This window comes from Myotis brandtii, unplaced genomic scaffold, assembly GCF_000412655.1.
Source record: "Myotis brandtii unplaced genomic scaffold, ASM41265v1 scaffold686, whole genome shotgun sequence".
NCBI classification, from domain to species: Eukaryota; Metazoa; Chordata; class Mammalia; order Chiroptera; family Vespertilionidae; genus Myotis; species Myotis brandtii.
This window is the reverse complement of record NW_005370683.1, coordinates 1,352,496-1,373,538: the sequence shown is the minus strand read 5'-3', so window position 1 is coordinate 1,373,538 and position 21,043 is coordinate 1,352,496. Positions and strand designations below refer to the sequence as shown.

The 21,043-nt window shown below is 36.4% G+C and overlaps 1 protein-coding gene and 1 pseudogene across 3 annotated transcripts in view; both read right to left on the bottom strand.

Annotated features, from left to right (window-relative positions):
- LRRK2 (leucine-rich repeat kinase 2) overlaps window positions 1-21,043 on the bottom strand; it is a 127,984-nt gene that overhangs the window by 71,056 nt on the left and 35,885 nt on the right. For both annotated transcript variants that reach the window (XM_005881685.2, XM_014529570.1), the window contains 5 exons: window positions 18,383-18,495; window positions 8,487-8,631; window positions 8,210-8,349; window positions 6,050-6,178; window positions 5,805-5,975 (listed from right to left, as the gene is read on the bottom strand). In XM_005881685.2, coding sequence (XP_005881747.1) covers window positions 5,805-5,975; window positions 6,050-6,178; window positions 8,210-8,349; window positions 8,487-8,631; window positions 18,383-18,495 — 698 coding nt within the window. The remainder of the gene's footprint in view (window positions 1-5,804; window positions 5,976-6,049; window positions 6,179-8,209; window positions 8,350-8,486; window positions 8,632-18,382; window positions 18,496-21,043) is intronic.
- LOC102257056 lies at window positions 2,338-3,025 on the bottom strand (annotated as a pseudogene). Its single transcript, XR_001359722.1, has one exon. The product of XR_001359722.1 is annotated as a transcription factor BTF3 homolog 4 pseudogene (transcript).

Here is a 21,043-nt window from a genome sequence, read left to right as displayed (position 1 = left end):
CCAGTAGGAGGTGTGCAGGAGGCAGCTGATCGATGTTTCTCTCTCATCGATGTTTCTAACTCTCTATCCCTCTCCCTTCCTCTCTGTAAAAAAATCAATAAAATACATATAAAAAAGAAAGTATATTAGACAAAAGAAAATTATAAAAGTAATTTCAACTTCCTGAGAGGAAAAAGTACTGCTCTTAAATACAGTTTTATATTTAAATAATAATTTAAGATAATTTATAATATAATCAGTTTATAAAAGTATAATTTATTATCTTTTGAAATCTTCTATCTCATCTTCTAATTTATAATTAATGCAGTCGTCAATCCAAACCAAATATTTGAAATAAGCATTTGAGAATGAATGAACAACCCAGCAACACGACTACCATGAATCTGCTGCGTAGACAAGAGATTAAAGCAGCGGACAGGTGTATTGAGGCCTTGGATGCACTTGCATCACCAGCTCAGAATGCAACAAGCTCAGAAACAAGAGGTGATTACAACACTAGGGGAAAAAATGGCGCTTCAAAGTGAGTCGGATTATCATGGAAACGTCTACAATGTTGTACAGCAAGTTTAAGAACACGTTTTTGGCTGGTGAAGGAGATTCTGTAATCACAGGAGTGCTGAATAAATCTCTTGCCAAACAAAGACAGCACGGGGAAGGAAATAAAACCAAAGATCCAGGGAAGAAAAGATCCAGGGAACAAAGTCTCGAAAAGGAGCAAACAGGTTCAGAGACTATACATGGAGGATCGGATGCTCAAGACAGAAATCAACCACAGCATAATGGAGACAGCAACGAAGAAGGCAAAGCCGAGGCGGCGGTAAGAAAAAGCCGTCCAGTGCAGAGAGAGACTGAAATTATCTCCGCAGGACGCTACGCTAGATAAGGAGGTTGACACACCTGGAACATAAAAAACATTTGAGAAGTATGTAATAGTTTTAATTTGAAATATTCAGACTGTTGAAAATTTTAAATTTTTATAAGCATCGGTTTTGATGTTTAAAACTTGTTTGAGGGATAAAATCCCATGGTCTTTGTTTCAAAGGAAACACTACTTACTTGTGCTTGTACAGGAGTAACAGCTACATTATACAGTAAATGTGAGGGAAATCCATTTAGGAAATGCTGAACTGCTTCTGAGACAGTGGTTGGAGAATATTCTCAATTAGTGTGTGTATGCTCATGTGTACTTGATAATAGAAAAAAAGTTACATTTTTAAAACGACTACTTATATAAACCTTTCCTCTTTTCCCAACTATCATGAGCTTTGTGCATAGTTTTTACAGACCTTGAATTTATCAGACTGTCTTTCCACTGTTGGTGGGTTTTGTAGAAGTTATGTATTTTTATGATAGATAAATGTTACTTCAATATAATTTCTCCCTTCTTCTCCCTAAAGTTAATCTTACCATGGTCTACATTGTGCTAAATCATCCGGCTGCTTTGTAACAATATGTGGTCTCTATGCCTTTTTGTATGATATCCAAACTGTTCTACAAACAAATGGGGTGTAACAAAACCCATGTTAACTTTAGAGGGTAATTTAGTTCCGTGGCTAGGAATTCAGTGAAGCCGCATGACTTTCCTGCAGAGAGCAGAGTGGGTGTATATAGGAATGAACCTGGCTCTAGGGTTCAGCCACCTCAGATCCTTTACAGGTTTGGCTCAGTGGATAGAGCGTCGGCCTGGGGACTAAAGGGTCCCAGGTTCAATTCCGGTCAAGGGCATGTATCTTGGTTGTGGGCACATCCCCAGTGGGGACTGTGCAGGAGGCAGCTGATCGATGTTTCTAACTCTCTATCCCTCTCCCTTACTCTCTGTAAAAAACCAATAAAATATATTTTAAAATAAATAAATAAGTCACTAAGTAGTATCTTTTTAATTGGAGAACAATCCATGATACTCATGCAAATAAATAAAAGTAAATACCATATAACAAAACTAACCTATGTGAAAACATGGCTATATCAGAGGGGATTTTTATTTCTGTGTGGTTCATGTGACAGGATTGCAAAGAGTGGGAACATCAGTTGCTCTGAGGCAAGAAGACAAAGGAGTGGTTTTTTTTTTTGTTTTTTTTTTTTTTGTAAAGATTTGTTTTATTTATTCTGGGAAAAGAGGAGGATAAATAGAACTGTTTTCCAATTTGCGCTCCACTGTGTACACACATACCCACACGCATACAAAAAAATACACACACACCAAAAATACCCCAAACAAAAAAACAAAACAAAAAGAAAACAAGAATTAAAAATCAAAACACCCTCAAACTGCACCAATACTTTGGATTTTGACCAAAAGAATAGATCCTGGGAGGAAGTGCAAAATGCAAAATCAAATGACCGAAAATGCTGAACAAACAGCATTATTAATATACAAAATATTATATTACTGAACTAGTAACAGTTGATGTTCTCCGTGTCTGTAAAACTTTGGAACCACATAGCTGATTTGTTAAATCTAGTCCATGCCAACTTCCAAAAACCAGAAAAGATTTTAGTTAGCTTCATTCTTTGATGCCTCATCAAAATTTTCTACAAGATCTGGAACATCATCATCTTCCTCATCAATGTCTTCTGGTTTTGGTGCTTTGCTATCCAACACTTGCCGAGGGAACTGTTCAGCTAACTTCCTACTTGTTAAGCAGCTGTCAGCACCAAGCTGACTTAATATTCCAGGAAGCATTTCTGTGATTGGTTTGGCTTCTGCATGACCGGTAATTGCAAAGGTGTTAGCAGAAAGGGAAGCTTGGACTTTGGGATTGTTGAAATGAATAACTGTTCCATCATCTTTAATCATATTTACCTCTTCAATACCAGCTATATTATTGACAGCCAGTTTTTTTAGAGAACTCTGAAGTTTTTTGTCATCAGCTGTAGCTGTTCTATGTACCACCTTCTTCTTTCTGCGAGCTGTACCCTTGCCCCCTATCCGGACCTGAGCCTGAAGTTTGGCTAACTTTTCTTGATTCATGCTGTTGGTAAATCTGAAGCAGGGAGAGTCCTCCAACACCAGCACGCGGCAAGAGCAAGAACCGGAGTGGTTTTTGATAGCCTGCATATTCACATATATGGACTAAATCAGGGCGAACCGAGGTTTACACACAGAACTTAAGGGTCACTTAACAGATGGCATTTCTAAGATAATGTGATAGGTCAGTTGGTAGTTCTTAGTAGCTCTTTGAAACTATCAATATGGGAAAGGGGCTTTTAATACGTCAGTGTTTGCATGTGCCATGCATTGTATGTTTTGACTTCTCGGATAATTGTTTTCATCTATAGATACTTTTTTATCATCAATTATTAACTTATTTCAGTAATTGGAGTTTCACTGTTTTGAAGGAACTCTTGCTATTACATCTGTTTGGACTTTAGTACAATCAAAATTTGTACAGATTATTCTAGTTAAGCCGTATCAACATGTAAACTTGTTTTGATTAAAGAATTTTTCTGTCAAACTCTAAAAAAAAAAAAAATTAAACCAGACACTAAGGAGGCACTACTTACCAGGAGAAGTGTTATCAGGCAATTCACCTAACCTCTCTGTGCCTCAATTCCTGCCCAAATAATGGAGATAACTGGGACCCACTCCTAAGGATGTGAAGAGGGTTAAATTGTGGAAAGAACACAGAGCGGTGCCCAGGTGTCATGAATACCACAAAAGTGTGTATACTTTTATTCAGACTTCATTATACTTGTTCTTCCCACCATGATTTGAAGAGTTTTATCTTCATGTCTCTATTCATGCATTTTTATACCCAGAATTAATCTTCCATATTCTTCTCTATCAATCATGCCCATCCTATATAATAAAAGGCTAATATGCAAATCGACCAAATGATGGAAGGACTGGTCACTATGACGTACACTGACTACCAGGGGGCAGACGCTCAACGCAGGAGCTGCCCCCTGGTGATCAGTGCTCTCCCATAAGGGGAGCGCTGCTCAGCCACAAGCCAGGCTCATGGCTGGCAAGTGCAACGATGGTGGTGGGAGCTTCTCCCACCTCCACAGAAGCACTAAGGACCCCACGGAGGTCCCAGACTATGAGAGGGCGCAGGCTGGACTGAGGGACCCCCACCCCTCCACAGTGCATGAATGTCATGCACTGAGCCTCTAGTTATAACATAAAATCTCCTCGGAAAGCCTAACAAGAATCACTCACCCTTACTCTGACTAGTCCTTAAATATGCAGCATTGCCAAATAAATAAACAGCCTTGATTATCTCATTTTGCACTTGTACACAATAAGGTATGCTCAATCAATCTATCCACCAATATAATCACAATTTATTATTTGTTAGGCTAAAAAATTTGACAACTAGGACAAATTCTTTAAAGTGAATACACTCATCCACTTAAAGATCTGATTTTTAAAAAAATAATAATATATAAGCGATTAAGTTTAAAAGAACATGGGAAGAAAAATAAAAATCTTTTTGTATAGAAAGAGTTGGTTAAGTTGAGAGACAAGTACAATGCACTTCCTATGGAAAATGTAGAGTACCTGCACTCATGTGCTTTTAGGTATGTTGTTTCCCAATGAAAAAAAATGAAGGGGAAGATTCTTCTAAGTTCTTGGAATACCCAAAAACATAAATGCAATGATCTGCACATATCAGAAGAGATACACAATAAAAACATTAAATTATTGAGGGGAATGATTTAATTACCTTTAAAATAGAGAAGCAACTATTTTTAATGTTGCTAGCTTTAAAATTTTTGACTAAATTTGATTATTTGGTTTTAATGCATAAATTAATTCTGCATGAAAATGAGTAACAGGTTTAGTTTTCTTTTATGCAGATTGCTAATTAGTACTAACTTAATCTCACAGTTGAAAAAACTGATTTGAATCCATAGGCAAGTGAGAAATTAAATAAAGACTTTAAAGATAAATTATTAGAAAACAGTACTCTGCTGGTCATCTAATAATATATATTAAATCATTACATAATTGCTTTGGTAGGATTGTTTATTAAATTTCTAGAAAATATACATGTTACTACCTGAATGCTATCAGAGACTCTAAAATTTATACCACACACACAGACTTTTAAAAACATGCAGTGCACTTTACTAAATACTTACTGAATCATACTGAGGACTGGACATTGTACATTTCTACTTTCAGACAACTCACAAGAGGTACAAGAAGTGTACATAAATTGTCATGGCCTTCCAGAAGAAGTAAATCTTTATTTTGTCTGGAGGTTGGGGAGTGTGAGGAGGGCTTTATCCAGGAATGAGAATTTGCGTTAGAAATTAAAGGAAAGTAGAACAATTAAATAGATGTGTCTGCTCAGTGCAGGAGGGAAGGGAGAGAAGGCAGGCAGGACCACAGTGCTACACAACTGTGGGGGAGCAATTGCAGGGGATGTGAACGAGGCCCCTGAGGTGTTCGGTACCAGCCTACATGGCCACATGCAATAAACTTGAGGGGAGAACTTTCTAGGCAAAGAAATAGAAAAGGAAGACAAAATGGTTGAAAAATGATCAATACCAAATAAAGCCATGGGTTGAGGGAGTGCGGCTGCTGAACAATGCGTACAGAGATGCACAGGAGAACATCTGAAAAGTTACTAATCAACCTAACAAAGTAGGTAGACAAGTAAAATGAAGGATTCGACAGCAATGCCTAAGGACCCTATTACCTCTGAAATTCCACGAACGAAACTCCTGTTACAAATCACAAGGAGTTGTGCAATAAACTGGCCAATTCTGTAGTGAGGAATAATGGGGTGTAAGTAAAAGCTATACAGTGGCAGCGTCAACAGAATAAAACAAGTGTCGTCTTGAAAGTTTACCTGACAAATTAAAGAAGTTCCCTCCTTTGCTCGATTGGCGTCCGCTCCCAACAGAAGCAAGCATTCAACCATGATGCTGTTATTCTGATCGCATGCTCTCTCTAGCATCACACCTTTTAACTCATCATCCATGGCTAATTTTGCAAAGCACTTGCAACAAAGGTTTAGAAACTAAAAAGAATGGAAATAAGGATTAGAGTTGGCTAAATACATGACAGTTAGCACACAGGGGAGAAACTTGGTACCTGTTGATCCTTCTGCTCCATGAGACTGGAGGACATCTGATGGAATATTACTGAGTCAAAGGAATAATGCACCAGCAGCTTGGAAAAAGACTCTGATCGTCCCAGCATGGTCAAGACTGTCTGAAATCCCTGCAAGTGTGACCAAAAATAATAATGGAAACATAAGCAATTATGAGCAAAAAAAGAATAAATAGATAATATAAAAAAGCGTGTATCTGATACTAAAAACCTGAGTTGTTCGCTCAACTAAGTAGATATATGTTGGGGGTTTGTACTTTAAAGCTACAAACCTTGAAATAATCCTATAAATACACCTTGCTCTCTCATTACTAAGAAACAGAGCAGGCACACAGAAAATAAAACGCTAACAAACCGTTGTCTAGCAAAGCAGGAAAAACTCCTAATTCACTAATATTTCGCTTTTAAAGATCCCTGACTGAAGCTATTGCTACACGATGCAAGCCAGGTATTCATCGGGATGGAAACATCACAGGCTGCAGTGTTGCAGACCCAAATAGGCCAGTAAAATTATGTTTTTATTAGGAGGTTGCAATTGGGTTTTATAGATAACCCAGCATTTCCCCCAACGTTTTGCGTTTTCTTCTGAAATTTTAACCTCAGAGACAAATGTGAGCCCTTGGATTTCATTCACGTTCAGTGTATTTGAGAGAAGCTCTCAAGGCACTCTGAAGTTTACATCCTTGAAGCAAATTATTTAGAAAGAACTGATCAGTCACGCCATTCCTTTTTAGAACCACCTAAGCATATTTCTAAGAGTTCTGGGCTCTCCACCCAGGCGAGATTTGAAGGAAAGAATGAACTTTTTTGTCTTTTCTATTACTTAGTGTGAGTAAACTCACCAAAGATCAGCTTAACTTTTTAAATGTTTAACATCCTTCAGTTTCATATATTATTAAGATCATCAAAATATTAAAATGATTATTTTGAGCACTTAAGATGCTGAGTTCCTATAAATAATTCCTAATATTTGATAAGAGGCATAATCTTAATTTATGCAGGTCTAAGGGACATGTGGTCCACCCACCTCTATAGCAGAGGTCCCTGCAAACTCAAATGCAGCGGCAAAGCAGGTAATGCGAATGAATGTGCAGAAGGCACCTAGTTCAAATTAAAAAGATATAAACACTGAACCGGCCAAATAAAGTATGTTGGCAGGTTGAATGCACGAGGTCAATAGTTTGCAACCTCTACTATAGAGAGCCTAGAATTTATGCCCAGATGACTTCACACTGAGTCACTGAGAGTCCCATACCTGCACAAAACCATATACTTCCCCTTGGATTACTTTTAACCAATTCTGCCTTGGCGTTAAGCAGTCTCGGTAGAGGCACATTATAAAGAGCATATTTATAAAGCACATTGTTGTTTTTAATCTAAGAATATTGTGTGTTCAGCAGCACTTTATAATTGAAAACTTTATATCCATTATCTCATTTACTAATAATGTCTCTGCAAAGGTTAGAGCTGAGACATTTTTATTCCATTTGTGAAACTATTTGCTGAGCATGGTTTATGAAAGTTGTGAACTCCATTACTGAAAACCACAACCAGGGCAGAAATTTTAAAGAAACTATTTGTTTTCCCAACATTCGAAAGGGGGGGGGGGGAAACTTGAAAGAATGTATTTCTTAAATCTTGCCTTAATTAACCCTAAGGCAGTATCTTGGATTCCTCATAAAAACAGTGATTGATTATATATCATATTTTAAATGTTGCTTGATGAAAAAATTTTTTAATATTGTTTCACTGCAAGAAAAAAATTCAAGGAGCAAAAATACTACAGGTAAGCAGCCCACAACAAAACACAGAGAATGACAAACTTCAGAATAATTATAACTTCTATTTATACAAACTCTAAGCAAATGCAGCTCAGCTACCTAGACTCTCTTCAGCACACTCTCTGTTCTTTCATGGAAAAGACAAATGGCAAATAAACAAGCTGGTCTTGGAGATTTAATGAAGAAACATAGGATCTTTAGAGATTCAATCCAATTCTCTTCCCCTTTTATAATTAAAATATTACAAAATGATAGATGGTTTTCAATTAACTAGAATATCTCCATTAAGTGGGAATTATACCAACTGCTCTGAAAGAGAAATCTGCACAAGATCAAATTTCCTTCAAGATAATGCACATACTTTAGTCTGTAATTCAGTAATATCCTTAAATCGTTGCAAACTGGAAACCAGAATTTTTGCCAGCAGATTCTCAGTTCCTAGGATTAAATTCTTCGTTGTAATCAAGCATCCTATAAGACTTAAACCCAGACGCTGAATTTCTAGAAGAATAGGGGGAAAATAAACAATATTAAATGTTTTAAATCTCAAAACTAAAGAAAAAACTTTAAAGACACCCCACCAGCAGCTAAAGGCCTATAAAAATCTACTTTAAACCCTGCGTTCAAATTGTACCAACCTTGGTCATCCGGATACATCTGCAGTGTTTGAAGCACCGATTCAAAAGCACCTTCCAGAGATAACACCTCTAAGGCATCAGGAAAACGTGCTATAGAAGAAATTACTTTTAATCCACATTTGTGAATCCCAGGATTTCCAATGAACTAAAATCAAAAGGACAATTCAAAATACTTGCTTTTAAAAATGAGTCCTTAGTACTTATTTTAGTTAATGCCAGTTATAGACTGATCAAATATAAAGTATTTAAATAAAGATTAATATCCTTGATTCTGCCTCATACTAATAATTACTATTATTCATTATTAAGGTTAAAAAGCTAATACTTCAATACATATTGAGTACCTGTTTCATGTCAGGCACTGTGCTAAATACTTTACATGCATTTTCATAATCTTAGTAAATATCATACTCTACTGACTTCATTGATGAGTTCACAAATGGTTAAAGGGCTTGAATAACTATTCCTATAGTCACACAGATTGTAAATTGCTAAGTTAAGACCATATCAGGGATGTCTGATTCCACAGCCTGCATGTTTAACCAGGAAAACGCAATGCTGCTTGTCACTATAGAAAATACAAATTGAGAATTTACTCTTTAAGTGCTTTACATGCCTTATCTGTTCATTTCCCCTCCGCCACCTCATGGAATAGATTCACCAAACTTTAAAGACATGGGAACAGAGCTGAAGTCACACAGCTAAAAAGTGTCAGGCCTGAGACTTGAACATAAATGTGTCTGCCTTCAAAGCCCAGGATCTTAATCCACTTCCAACCTTTCATCTCAATTCTTCCAGGTGACTTGTCATTATTTACGATATTCTTTAATAAAGGCCACTTCTTTTCCCAGGCCATCATACTAACTGAGAATAACACAGTCAACACACTTTCCAACCACATGACAATCACAGCCATACCTCCCCTCCTTTGACATCGGTGACGTATAGCTAACTCTTAGACTGATCCTCTCTGCTTTTCCATGATGCTCTCCTAACTTCTACCATGATGCACATGTCCACCAAATAAATCGCTTTCCTTTCAAAAAAATGGCAACGTTATCCTTCTCAGGACTTTTCCTTTCATGGGCACTGGTTTCATGGTATCTCCACTCCAAATCTCTGGTTGATGTCAGCACAGGTCACCATAGAGCTGAAGTAGCTTCAAGCCAGGCGTTTAACCTCTCAACCAACACCTTCTACCCTGTCACCATTCTCCCACCCATACTGTTAAAGAACAGATGTTCATTCCTTTACCAATCTAGTCCCTCGGTGCCTAGCAACTGTCCTCATTCAGCATCTTTTTGTGAACAGGGTGGTGGCTAAGCATCATTTTCTCACCTTGTGCCCTTCTCCTCCACATGTCTGGTATCTCCCGACCTAAGCATGTTTACTGTAAATGCTGAAAACATTTTCGAGGCACAACTAATTGGCTATAAGGCAATTTCACCGTAAAAGATAAAATAACAACAAATAAGAGACACTAAAAAGGACAAAATAAAACATGAGAAATTAATAACAAAATTTTAAAAACCTAATTGCGAAAAATGAACATATATTGTTTCGGAAGTCTTTCCGTTCACAGTATTATACTGTACTTTTCTTTTTAGGCTGTGGATTTGTCTCCTAGTTTAGCTTCATACTTTTTCACTTTAGGTACTAATTTTTCCTTCCTTAAGAGAGAGATCAATTTCAAAGAAGCAAAAATTAATGCTCTTGAAACTGTTGAGAATTAGTAGCCACACCTTTCCTATTTGCCATAGCTTGGTAAACTTTTGGTGTTGATGGTGGAAGGGATGACTGTGCACACCAAAGGATTTGCAAACTACATTACCCTTTTCCAACATAGTATAAAATCTGGCCTCATATATAGTACTTGTCATCCACTACTTTAGGATCACCATGTCTACTCCTTACTGTAGAGACCATTAAGAGGGCTAAGCCAGTGGTTCTCAACCTTCCTAATGCCGCGACCCTTTAATACAGTTCCTCATATTGTGGTGACCCCCAACCATAAAATTATTTTCGTTGCTACTTCATAACTAATTTTGCTACTGTTATGAATCATAATGTAAATATCTGATATGCAGGATGTATTTTCATTGTTACAAATGGAACATAATTAAAGCATAGTGATTAATCACAAAAACAATATGTAATTAGATATTGTGTTTTCTGATAGTCTTAGGCAACCCCTGTGAAAGGGTCGTTCGACCCCCCAAAGAGGTTGCAACCCACAGGTTGAGAACCGCTGGGCTAAGCTTTATATAATACTAGAGGCCCGATGCACAAATTTGGGCACCAGTGGGGTCCCTCGGCCTGTCCTGCAGGATCAGGCCAAAATCAGCTCTCTGATATCCCCTGAGGGATCCCGGATTGCAAGAGGGTGCAGGCCAGGCTGAGGGACCTCACCAGTACATGACTGGGGCCGGAGGGACGTGGTAGGTTGGCCAGCCAGGGAGGGACCATGGGAGGGTTCCAGGACATGTCTGGCCCATCATGCTCAGTCCCGATCGATCGGACAGACCCCAGCAGCAAACTAACCTACCAGTTAGAGCATCTGCCCCCTGGTGGTCAGTGCACATCACAATGAGCAGTTGAGGGCCTTAGCATATCATTAGCATATTACATTTTGATTGGTTGAACGGATGACCAGACAACTGGACACTTAGCATATTAGGCTTTTATTATATGGGACAACAATGGGGATACTGCAAGAATTTAGTTAATGGAGAATTGAAACCAAACCCACAACTAGCTAAAATACATTAAGTCTGTCAAATGTAAACCAAACCATCAATTGGTTATTTTATCTTTGAGAAATTGCCTTCAAGCCAATTTGTTACTCAGCAAAAAGGCTTGCAGCCAAGATGTTCGTGGCAAAAAAAAAAAAATGCTTGTGATGAAAATACCTAGAACCTTTCCTCCTTAGCCTCACTCACTGCTCAGTGGGACATCATTTCATCTAGCATTTCAACAAGACACTTCTAGCCTTGCCTCGCTTTTTCCTGCCATTGTTTCCATCTTCACAAATCTCTAGGTAGTAAGCCAGCTTTAGAGCCAATTAAATTTGAGTTTAAATCCTGTCTCATCACTTAACAGTTCCATGAATTTGAGGACCATTAAAATGAATTACATAACATTTTTCTCACAAGTGGTCTTTATTCAGACAGTGTTATTCAAAAAATATTAAAAAATTTAAAAGTGGTGCAATCTGCAGCTAGAGGGATGGCTCAGTATCTGTCTTGGCTTCCTCACCTCTAAAATGATCCTAATGCCAGGTGGTACTTGAGATATCCGGGGAATCACTTTGTACACTATGATTGTCGAACCACTATCCTGCATACCTAAAGCTAATATAAAATAATATTAAATGTCAACTGTCACTGAAAAATAAAATGAAATAATTGAATGATCCTAATAATGCTGGGTTCTTTTGAGGATGAAATTACTCATTGTGTAATAAACACTGAGTGATGTCCACAGTTCAGGCCTGGAGCTGACATTCTCCTCGGATAAAAAAATACTTCTAAGTGGGAGACAGAGTATACTTAAATTGGTCTTCCATTCCATCAAGCTACCACTTCCCTTCATTTCTAAACTTATTAAGAGAAAAGTCTGTACCCACTAACTCCACATTCTCCCCACCCCTTAGTTTCCTATAATCAGACTTCTGTCCTGATCACTCTGAATTCAAACCATTCAAAGAAAAAAAAAAGTCCTTTAATAACTGACTTGCTGCTTTTCCCTCCCTTGATTTCCGTGACACAATATGCCCCTCATTATTCCATGACACAATATGCCCCTAAAGCCATTCTTTTGCCCCTCTCCTTTACAATCTCTTCTTTCAACATCAAACTTTGTCCAAAGTTCTTTTCTTATGACTCTTCTATTCATGGAGGGGATTCCACCATGACACAACCTCAAGTCACCATAACAACAATAGCCACAACCACGAGGATAATGCCAAAAACCCATGGAGCACTTGCTATGTGCCAGACATTCGCATATATTAACTCATGTGATCTTTACAACAACCCTATAATGTAGACAGACTATTATTAGCCCTACTTTATAAATGGGAAAAATTGAGATAGAAACTTTTGAGCTGATAACTCAAGGTACAAGTGTAAACTGTTTTAAGCTCTCAGCCCACATTTCTCTTTGCTTGACATCAGAAGCTTAAACTCAGATGTTCAAAGCTAAAAATGTATTATCTTTAAAAAACCAGTCAGCTTGTTACTCTGAGCTTTGTTTGATTAGTGGTACCGTCACTCCTGCTTCCTCAGCAGGGCCAGCTTCACAGTGTGCACCTGTGCAGGCACTCGGGGCTCTGTGCTTAGGAGCGCCCACACTCTGTCCAATACTCTGCTGCCACCGACCTGAAATTTTTAATAACTTTTAAACAAGGGTCCTGTGTTTTCATTTTGCACTGGGCCCCACAAAGTTGGCCCTGCTCTACATTCAAAATGCATCACAGGCTTATTTTCATGCTAAAAATTAAATCAAGCTGATATTTATAAAGTACCTATTCCCGTCCTTAATACCATCACCTCTAACAAGTTTCTACTACATTAATGATTCTGCTACCTTGAGGTCCCCTAATTTCTAACTAATTCAGATGCGATTCAAGGATGACTAATGACTTGCAACAGGAAATCTGATGTGTCTATGCAAAAGAATAATTCAGGATATCACATTATTACATGTGATGGAGCTCAAATAAACTATTTGATCATTTAAAATAGTGCTATTTAATTTTTGACAGTTTTGTAAATTTGAAAAAATATACATAAGCCTACAATAAACTTTTTTCACTTAATATAATGCTATGTCTTGAAAAGAGTGATTTATTGCATTACGGCTCAAATGGGGATTAAAATTTATTTACTAGTTTATACTTAGCAAGGGTTGACCAAATGAAATCTTTGGAAGTTCTAAAGGAAGGACACCTACACACATTAATTAGAAACATCCTACCATGTATGCTCCACAATTTTCCAAGCTTTTTCAGAGAATACAGAAATAATTAAAATGGTTTCTCTGATGAGAGGGCTAGCTGGCTTAAGGCTAGCCTCTTACCTAACTTCCAACTAAATCAACCGCAATTCAGAAAAGACTTCGGCGGAGGGGGGTGGGGGGGAGGGTGGCGAGATTGAATGTATAGCTAGAAAGAAGACACCATAGCCTAGAACTAAGCTTCAGATATATCCTAGTAAAGTGGATTTCATGAAAAGTATTCCTTTGAGCAGACAGGTAAAAACATCATCATTTAAAAAATAAAAATATAGCAGGTCTCAGGCTTCTCCACTAAAACAATCAGTGCTAGAAGACAGTGAAATGCCTACAAATAAAACCCCGATATTTTACAACAAACTAAAATGTTTTCTCAAGAGTCCAAATATAAAACAACACCACCCATAGAAACATTCTAATGTTCAGGCAATAAATCTTTTTTAAAGAAACTCACATAACTGAAAGATGAATGCAAAATCTATAACAAAAAGACATGCAGTGAACACTGAATCTACGTAACTATAGGAATAAGGTGAAAACAAATTTAGGAAGAATGGTTATAGAGCTGAATCTAAATATTATGAACCTTGTTGATGTAGAATTTTCTATGAGGTGATCATTTTCATCTCAAACCACAGAAACTTCTGCCTTAAAGTTAATACAATATCTCAACTAAATAGTAGGAAAATGCTTAATATAAAATATTTGCCTCATTTTTAAATGTTTCCTATTAAATATATTCATAGAAACAAATTGACATTTTAGTGTGAAGAAAATAAAACATCCATCTATCATAAATGATAAAACATTTGCCACTATAAAGCTGGCATTAGCATTGTAATTAATTTAAATAAAACAGGGGCAACTGTAAGTCAGTGAAAAAAAAGTTGGTGAGAAAACAGGTAACATTAACTAACATTTACTGAGTATATACTATGTTCCAAGCATTGTACCAAGTACTTTACATTAGTTATCTCAGAAAAACCTTCATAATAACCCTAAGGGAAAAAAACATTTATTATCTGTCTTATGGGTAATGAAACTGAAACTTTAAATAACGTATCAAGGGTACATTAGTCTGTATTAGCTTCAAACCAAGATATCCTAATTCCAGGGCCCAGAAACTTAACTATGAGAACATTGGGTACAGTCAAAGCTATAAAGGCAAATACTGTATAATCTGCTCTCATTGAGTGATAGAGGGGAGGGGAGAGAACATACACTAATTTCATCAAAAAGTGCAAATAGTGTCTACATACATGAAAGAAAGAAAATGGGTTACCTGGAAGATATGTTCATATTCATGAGATATTGGAGATTTTTCCACAGGAACACAAGAGGAGTTTTAACTGTTTTTAGTCACTACATAGAATTACAAAATTTGGAAGTGGTATAATTTATTTAATTAGGATCTGTTGATAGGCAGTGCATTGCCAGGATAGATGACATTAAGCTATAAAACAATCCAAAAATTTCATACGCTGAAAATAGAAAGAGTTCACTTCTCACCCATATTTCACGTGTGTGACTGCTCATTGCAATCACACAGGGGCCTCTGCTGCTGGAGCAACTACCATCGTGCACATTACAGGTCACGGTGCTGGAGAGGGGCTCTGAGAGCTCTCACCAGTAATTAAATGTTTGGGTGTAGAAATGACATACATTTTCCACTTACTACTCCTTGGCCAAAACTAGTTACATAATCCAACCTAACCACAAGCGAGCCGATGAATACCATGCCAGAATCCCCAAAGGCTGGAGAACTGAAAACATTTGGCAAACGGCCCTAATGATGACCGCATAAGGATTTAGTTTGTGGCCACATTTTTCTTTTTACAAATAATGCCACAATGAACATTCTTGGGTAAAAAATATGTGGCATACTTGTACAAGTATATCATTATTATAAATTCTTAGAGTGGACTTCTGGTCAGAAAACCTGTCTGTTTGAGTTATATGTATTACTAAATTAACCCCATAATTAACTTTTAACTTTACATTTCTTTAATAAGGATTACACTTGAGACCCTTTTCATATGTTTATTTTTACCTTTAAGTCTCATCCATCTGTAATGAGTTTTGGCAGGATGAGTAGAGAAAATATGAAGCTTTCTTTGCTCTCCCAACATAGCTGCAGACTGAGCTATTCCAACACAATTACCGAGCTAGCTACTTCCCCTCCACCCCCAATTTGGGGGAACGTTTATATAAACAGCACATTTTTATTTGAGGTTCTTTTCTAAGTCACCATAATGTGGCATTGATCTATGACCTCCAGTGCCAATGTCACCATTTTAATTACTAAAATTTTATAATACATTGTATTATCTGTTGGTGTTGGGCTATATTAATTATCCTATTTTTTTTTTTAAATTCTCCTGGTTATTCATGCATATTAGTTATTTAGTTAATTTTTTCAAAACTTTATACCAGCATATCTTGTTCCAAAAAATACTATTATTATTTCTTTTAAGGGTTCATATAGATCAATTTTCATTGTTTTAAAAACTAGTCATTTTACCAAAAAAAGATTTTTATGTGTTCAACTCTTTCATACCTCTCAGTAGAGTTTCCTTTAGTCCTGTAAAGTTTTTACTTTACTCTTGTGTGATTTATGTTGTTGTTAATTTTGTAAATGGGCTCTTTATTTCCCTACATATTATTTTCAATTGAAATAAGTATCTTCGATATTGAAACTGGGTACATATTGCTTCAAGGGTTTTGAGAAGCACACAAGCTCCTTTTAATGTGTCCATTTAATCAGAAGACCAGTTCAACTCTCTAAGTGCCCTGGTTAAAGACAGTGGCAATGCCACTGCATACAAAGCACATCTAGCCAAAATGCAGGGTCTATTTCTACTTTGTTCTCCCGAAACAATACTGGGCAAATAGATCTCCCTGCAACAGATGATGGGACGTTTTCAAGTGTGAAAAAGCTAAAAGGATCAGGCATAAATGTTGCAGACAGATTTTAACTTCAGTTTGGCTGTGATTGGAATTATAGGTATTCAAACATTGATTCAGTTTTTTAACATTGGTTCACTTTAATAAACACTTTTCATTGCCTTTGTTTTTAAAGTCATAGCTGAACTTTGGGTTCTACTTTATGTGGAATTCTCCTCTCCAAGAACAAACTTATTTTTAATGATAATTCATTTCACTGCATCTGCAGTATTTGGACCTAAAATCTCTAATGCTTTGTAACTTTTATTCAGCAGGAGACATGCAATCACAGAATTTTAGAGCTAAAAACATTTATCTTTTAGAGCATTTTTATTAACCATGGGGAAGCATCAGGGGAATAATTCAGGGAAGGTTTTTTTTTAAAGGAAACATTGCCATTTCTATTTCCCCGTGACCTTAACTCCCTACTCCTAAATGACAGTCACTGCTTAGGGAAATGCTGTGTGTCATTACTCAGATGTTAGTATAAAAAATAAGTGTGTGGACAGATTTCTCAACCACTTTTCTTGGGATTATATAGCAAAAAAAATTGTTAAAAAGTAAGACATAGGAGCTGACTGATTTCTTGGCATCAAGGTACTTACTGGCAGATCTGGGTCTCTTGACTCCTCACTGTCAACTATATCACACTCGTATTCAATAACTTTAGAAAACATTGGGCTAACTAGACTCAGAGCTAGCTTAAGGCGTTTCTGGTACCTCCTGCTTCTCACAAACACATGCCATGAAAAAAATGAACTGCCGCCTCTTCTAAGTTCCTAGAATCCTGTTCATAAAGCTAGGAGAGCTCATAAATGCTCAAGTAGAACAACTGGTTTCATGCATGCCTTTATTCCCCTCGCTGGGTTATGGCATCCATGACAAAGGGCACTAAAATGTATTCATTTTTGGCTTCCCGATGCCTAACACAGTTCCTTCCACATCCTTGCTTTGATCAAATATTCCTAAAATCAAATTCAACCTATTATATTGCTATATTCAAGGATCATATTAAGGTTTAAGTACAAATGCTTTAAATATATCATAGACAATTACATGACAATTTCAGTTGAAATTGAATTTGTAAAGGAGATCTCTCTGCAGGCTAGATTCTAATTAATTCATGACATTTTTCAAAGTATATTAAATCACATGAAATCATTTCCATTAATGACCTTTTCTGCTCTCTTCCTTTCACAAAAGCATTAACCCTAATCATTCTTTACTTCTTTACTCTTTCACATCTTTTATAAAGAACCAATGTATATTATGTTCAACTTCCTAACCACCTTAATTCCATCAATACCTTTGCCTTGCACAATAGAAACATAATTTAGCTCTTCTCCTCTTTTCATACTTAGTATGATTATTGATTATATTAATTATAATATATTATCATAAATGTGCATAGATATGTAACTACCTAAAAATGGGAAGAAACAATGCCACACGGAACCACTTCAGAGGTTATCTCTGAGGAGAGCAACAAAAGCAAGCAAAGGCAATAGAAGAAGATTCCATGCTGTGCCACATGTGTCTTCATGGGCCAAACTTTTTGAAATGGGACCAGAAAAGAAAGACAAGCAGCTGGGAGGAGAGATAGAGAAAACAGCAGCCATAGCTCCTGACATCACCCCTGAGGCTCAGTTGTGTATCTGGCTCTTCAGTTCTGTTTCTGGTTAGGCAAAATGAGTGGCTTTATGTTACTAGCAATCAAAAGAACCTGTCCAGTTAAAAGCATACTCATCTTAGCGGGAATGGCACATCTCTTCACTCCTGTATCCCTACTGTCATCTTACCACACAACTTCTCTAACCACAGAACTTCCTACTATCAGAGTAAACAGAACATAGAAAACTTACACTAAAAATGTCTCTTATTTCCCCAAACTTCATATCCCAATTAACAGTATAAAGGCAGAAAATCTATATTGTACCTACCCTATTTAAAGAGCCCAGGACCAGTTTGTGAATATCATTCCTGAAACACTGATTTGTAACCATTTTTAGCTTGTGTTGATATTCGGTATCTTCTGTGAATTCCTCTGGCATGCCTAAAGGCAAAAATACATACATAGATACGTACATATATATATACTATTCTCATAAATATTTAAGCTGAACAGATTGTCACTTGCTAGGAATGGTCATAATCAACAATATACATGTTGTACTTTTTTTCTAATACATTTTTTTTTACCAAGGGAAAAAAAAAACCCTAGCCTCACTTAGGAATTTATAAAAGTAGTTCATCATTGAATATAAAATAAATACAGTCAGTGTGGATGTTTACTGAAAGGAGCAAAAAGCAAGAAGTTATTTTGGTTGAGGAATTTTCTGTGGAAAACAATCTCTTTTTTGTATGAGTAGGCTGTACTCATACAAGGAGCTAGAAGATTTTTGTACAACAATGGACAACTTGAGAAAAGTTCAAATTTATTTGGACTACAAAAAAAAAGGTCAGATATAAAATGTAGGCAAAAAGAGCAGTTGAAATAATAGTGAAAAAATAAAGATTGCATTTTAGTGCTATGCTGGGAAAGAGCATAGAGTTTTCTGAAAAATTCCCTAAGGCTGTATATTGTTATTTAAAGGAAACATATGCCTTATTAAGCTATGTTGTAGCTAAACTATCCAAAATTGTTAGAAAAAAACCTGGACGTTAAAAAATTGATTATGCAATAGAATATTAAGTAAAATTATTATGAATGAATGAGGTTTCCAAAACCTGAGACTATAAAAATAATTATTAATAACCAATTATTTATCTTTCACTTTAAAAATTGTATTAACACAAATTATAAATTGGCTGTATGTAGCTTTTCATTTTTTAGCAAATATATGAATGCCCGCTATCAATTAGTACCTGTGGTATCATGAAATTTTCCTACATGCAGGGAATACCACAGTGGATAAGCCAGGCTGGATTCTCAGACTCCTGGAATTTGCAGCCCTCTTTTTTTCTATTGTTTTATTAGGTATCATCTGCATATTGCCAAGCAAATACATTTTTACTTAATTCAGTTTGTTTTAACAATCCATCCACAATATTTGTCCTTCTAGCATCATAATTCTTCTAGCTATTTGAATACAGCTTCTCTCTCTCTCTCTTTTTTTTTCTGCTTAAATACCATAAGATCTTATTTATATGTGGAATCTAATGAAAAAATAAACTGACAAACAAAATAGGACCAGAGGCATGAATACATGAAACAGATTGACAGATCTCAGAGGCTGGGGGCTAGGGGAGAACTGGAAGAGAGTAACCAAAGAACATATATGCACAAATGCATAGTCCATGCACACAGACAATAATGTGGTGAAGGCCCGGCGGGGGTGGGGGTGGGGGGGGAAGAGGAGTGAAAACGGGAGAAATCTGTAATAGTGTCAATTAAAAAATCAGTCCTTATTTTAAAATTTATTCAAACAGGTTCTGACATTCGCTATTGCTGTAGGATCTTGGGGAAGTCACTTAAACTCTGTGTCTCACTTTCAGTGACCAAGACCACATTAACCTCTGAGGCTGCCCATTACATCACAAGCAGATGTGCCAAGAAAAAGCAGGCCTGTTGAGTAGTAAAAACTTCATGTCACATGTAACAAGTCTTATTAGACATCTTTCTTTTATGAAGACCAAATGAACATTTCCATAAATTTCATTTCTGGATTCTGTTACATCACTGAAGTTCTACTATCCAGAATGCATCTAATTTCCTTTCCACATAATAGCCCTTTAAACTGTATGGACAGCAAAGTTAATGAGGGCAGAATCCATAATTTAATCATCTCCAGACCCCCAAGGGTTTCAAGCAAAGTGCTTTAGATATACACTGTAGTTGCACAAATGTATATTTAAAAGTGCCTACTCAAGAGTCAGGCTGCAGTTGAACATCTAGCTCCATTATATACGATGTAACCTTAAAATATCTGCATCTTTGACTCAGTTGCATCATCTGTAAAATGGCAACAACAACAAAAAGTACCAACTGCTTGGTGGGTTGCTGCAAGAATTTAAAAGGTTTATATACATAAAGCACTTCCAATAATACCTGACACATTGTTAGGTATTATTGTTATTAGCTATAAATGAGGGGACTTTAATATAGTTTTTGTATCCTCCTGAATCATCTCTTCTCCAAATTAAACAGATTCAGCCCCTCTTACTGGTATTATGGATGTGGTTTTATACTACTAATCACTTTCTTCTATGCACTTTCCAATTTACCTATGCCCCTTCTTAAAGAATTTTATGTTATTTCCACTAGAACTGACATGAGTCAAGAAAGAACAAGCCAAATGATATTTTATTAAAATAACTGGGTCTTGATTATTATTTTTTAAAGCAACTGGCTCAATCATTTCAATAAGTTAATGGTATTTTTAAAAGGGAGGAATTGAACAATACTAGATTGAAAGAAATTGAAGAGCCATAACACCAGAGAATATATATGGTCTTAAATTGGATGGTGAATTATACAAACTTGCTATAATGAACATCTTTGTTTCAATTAAGGAAGTATGAATATGGTCTGGTTAATAAATGATTGCATGTACATCCAGATATCTTAAAAGCACCTTAAATTAACATGTTCAAATCAGAAC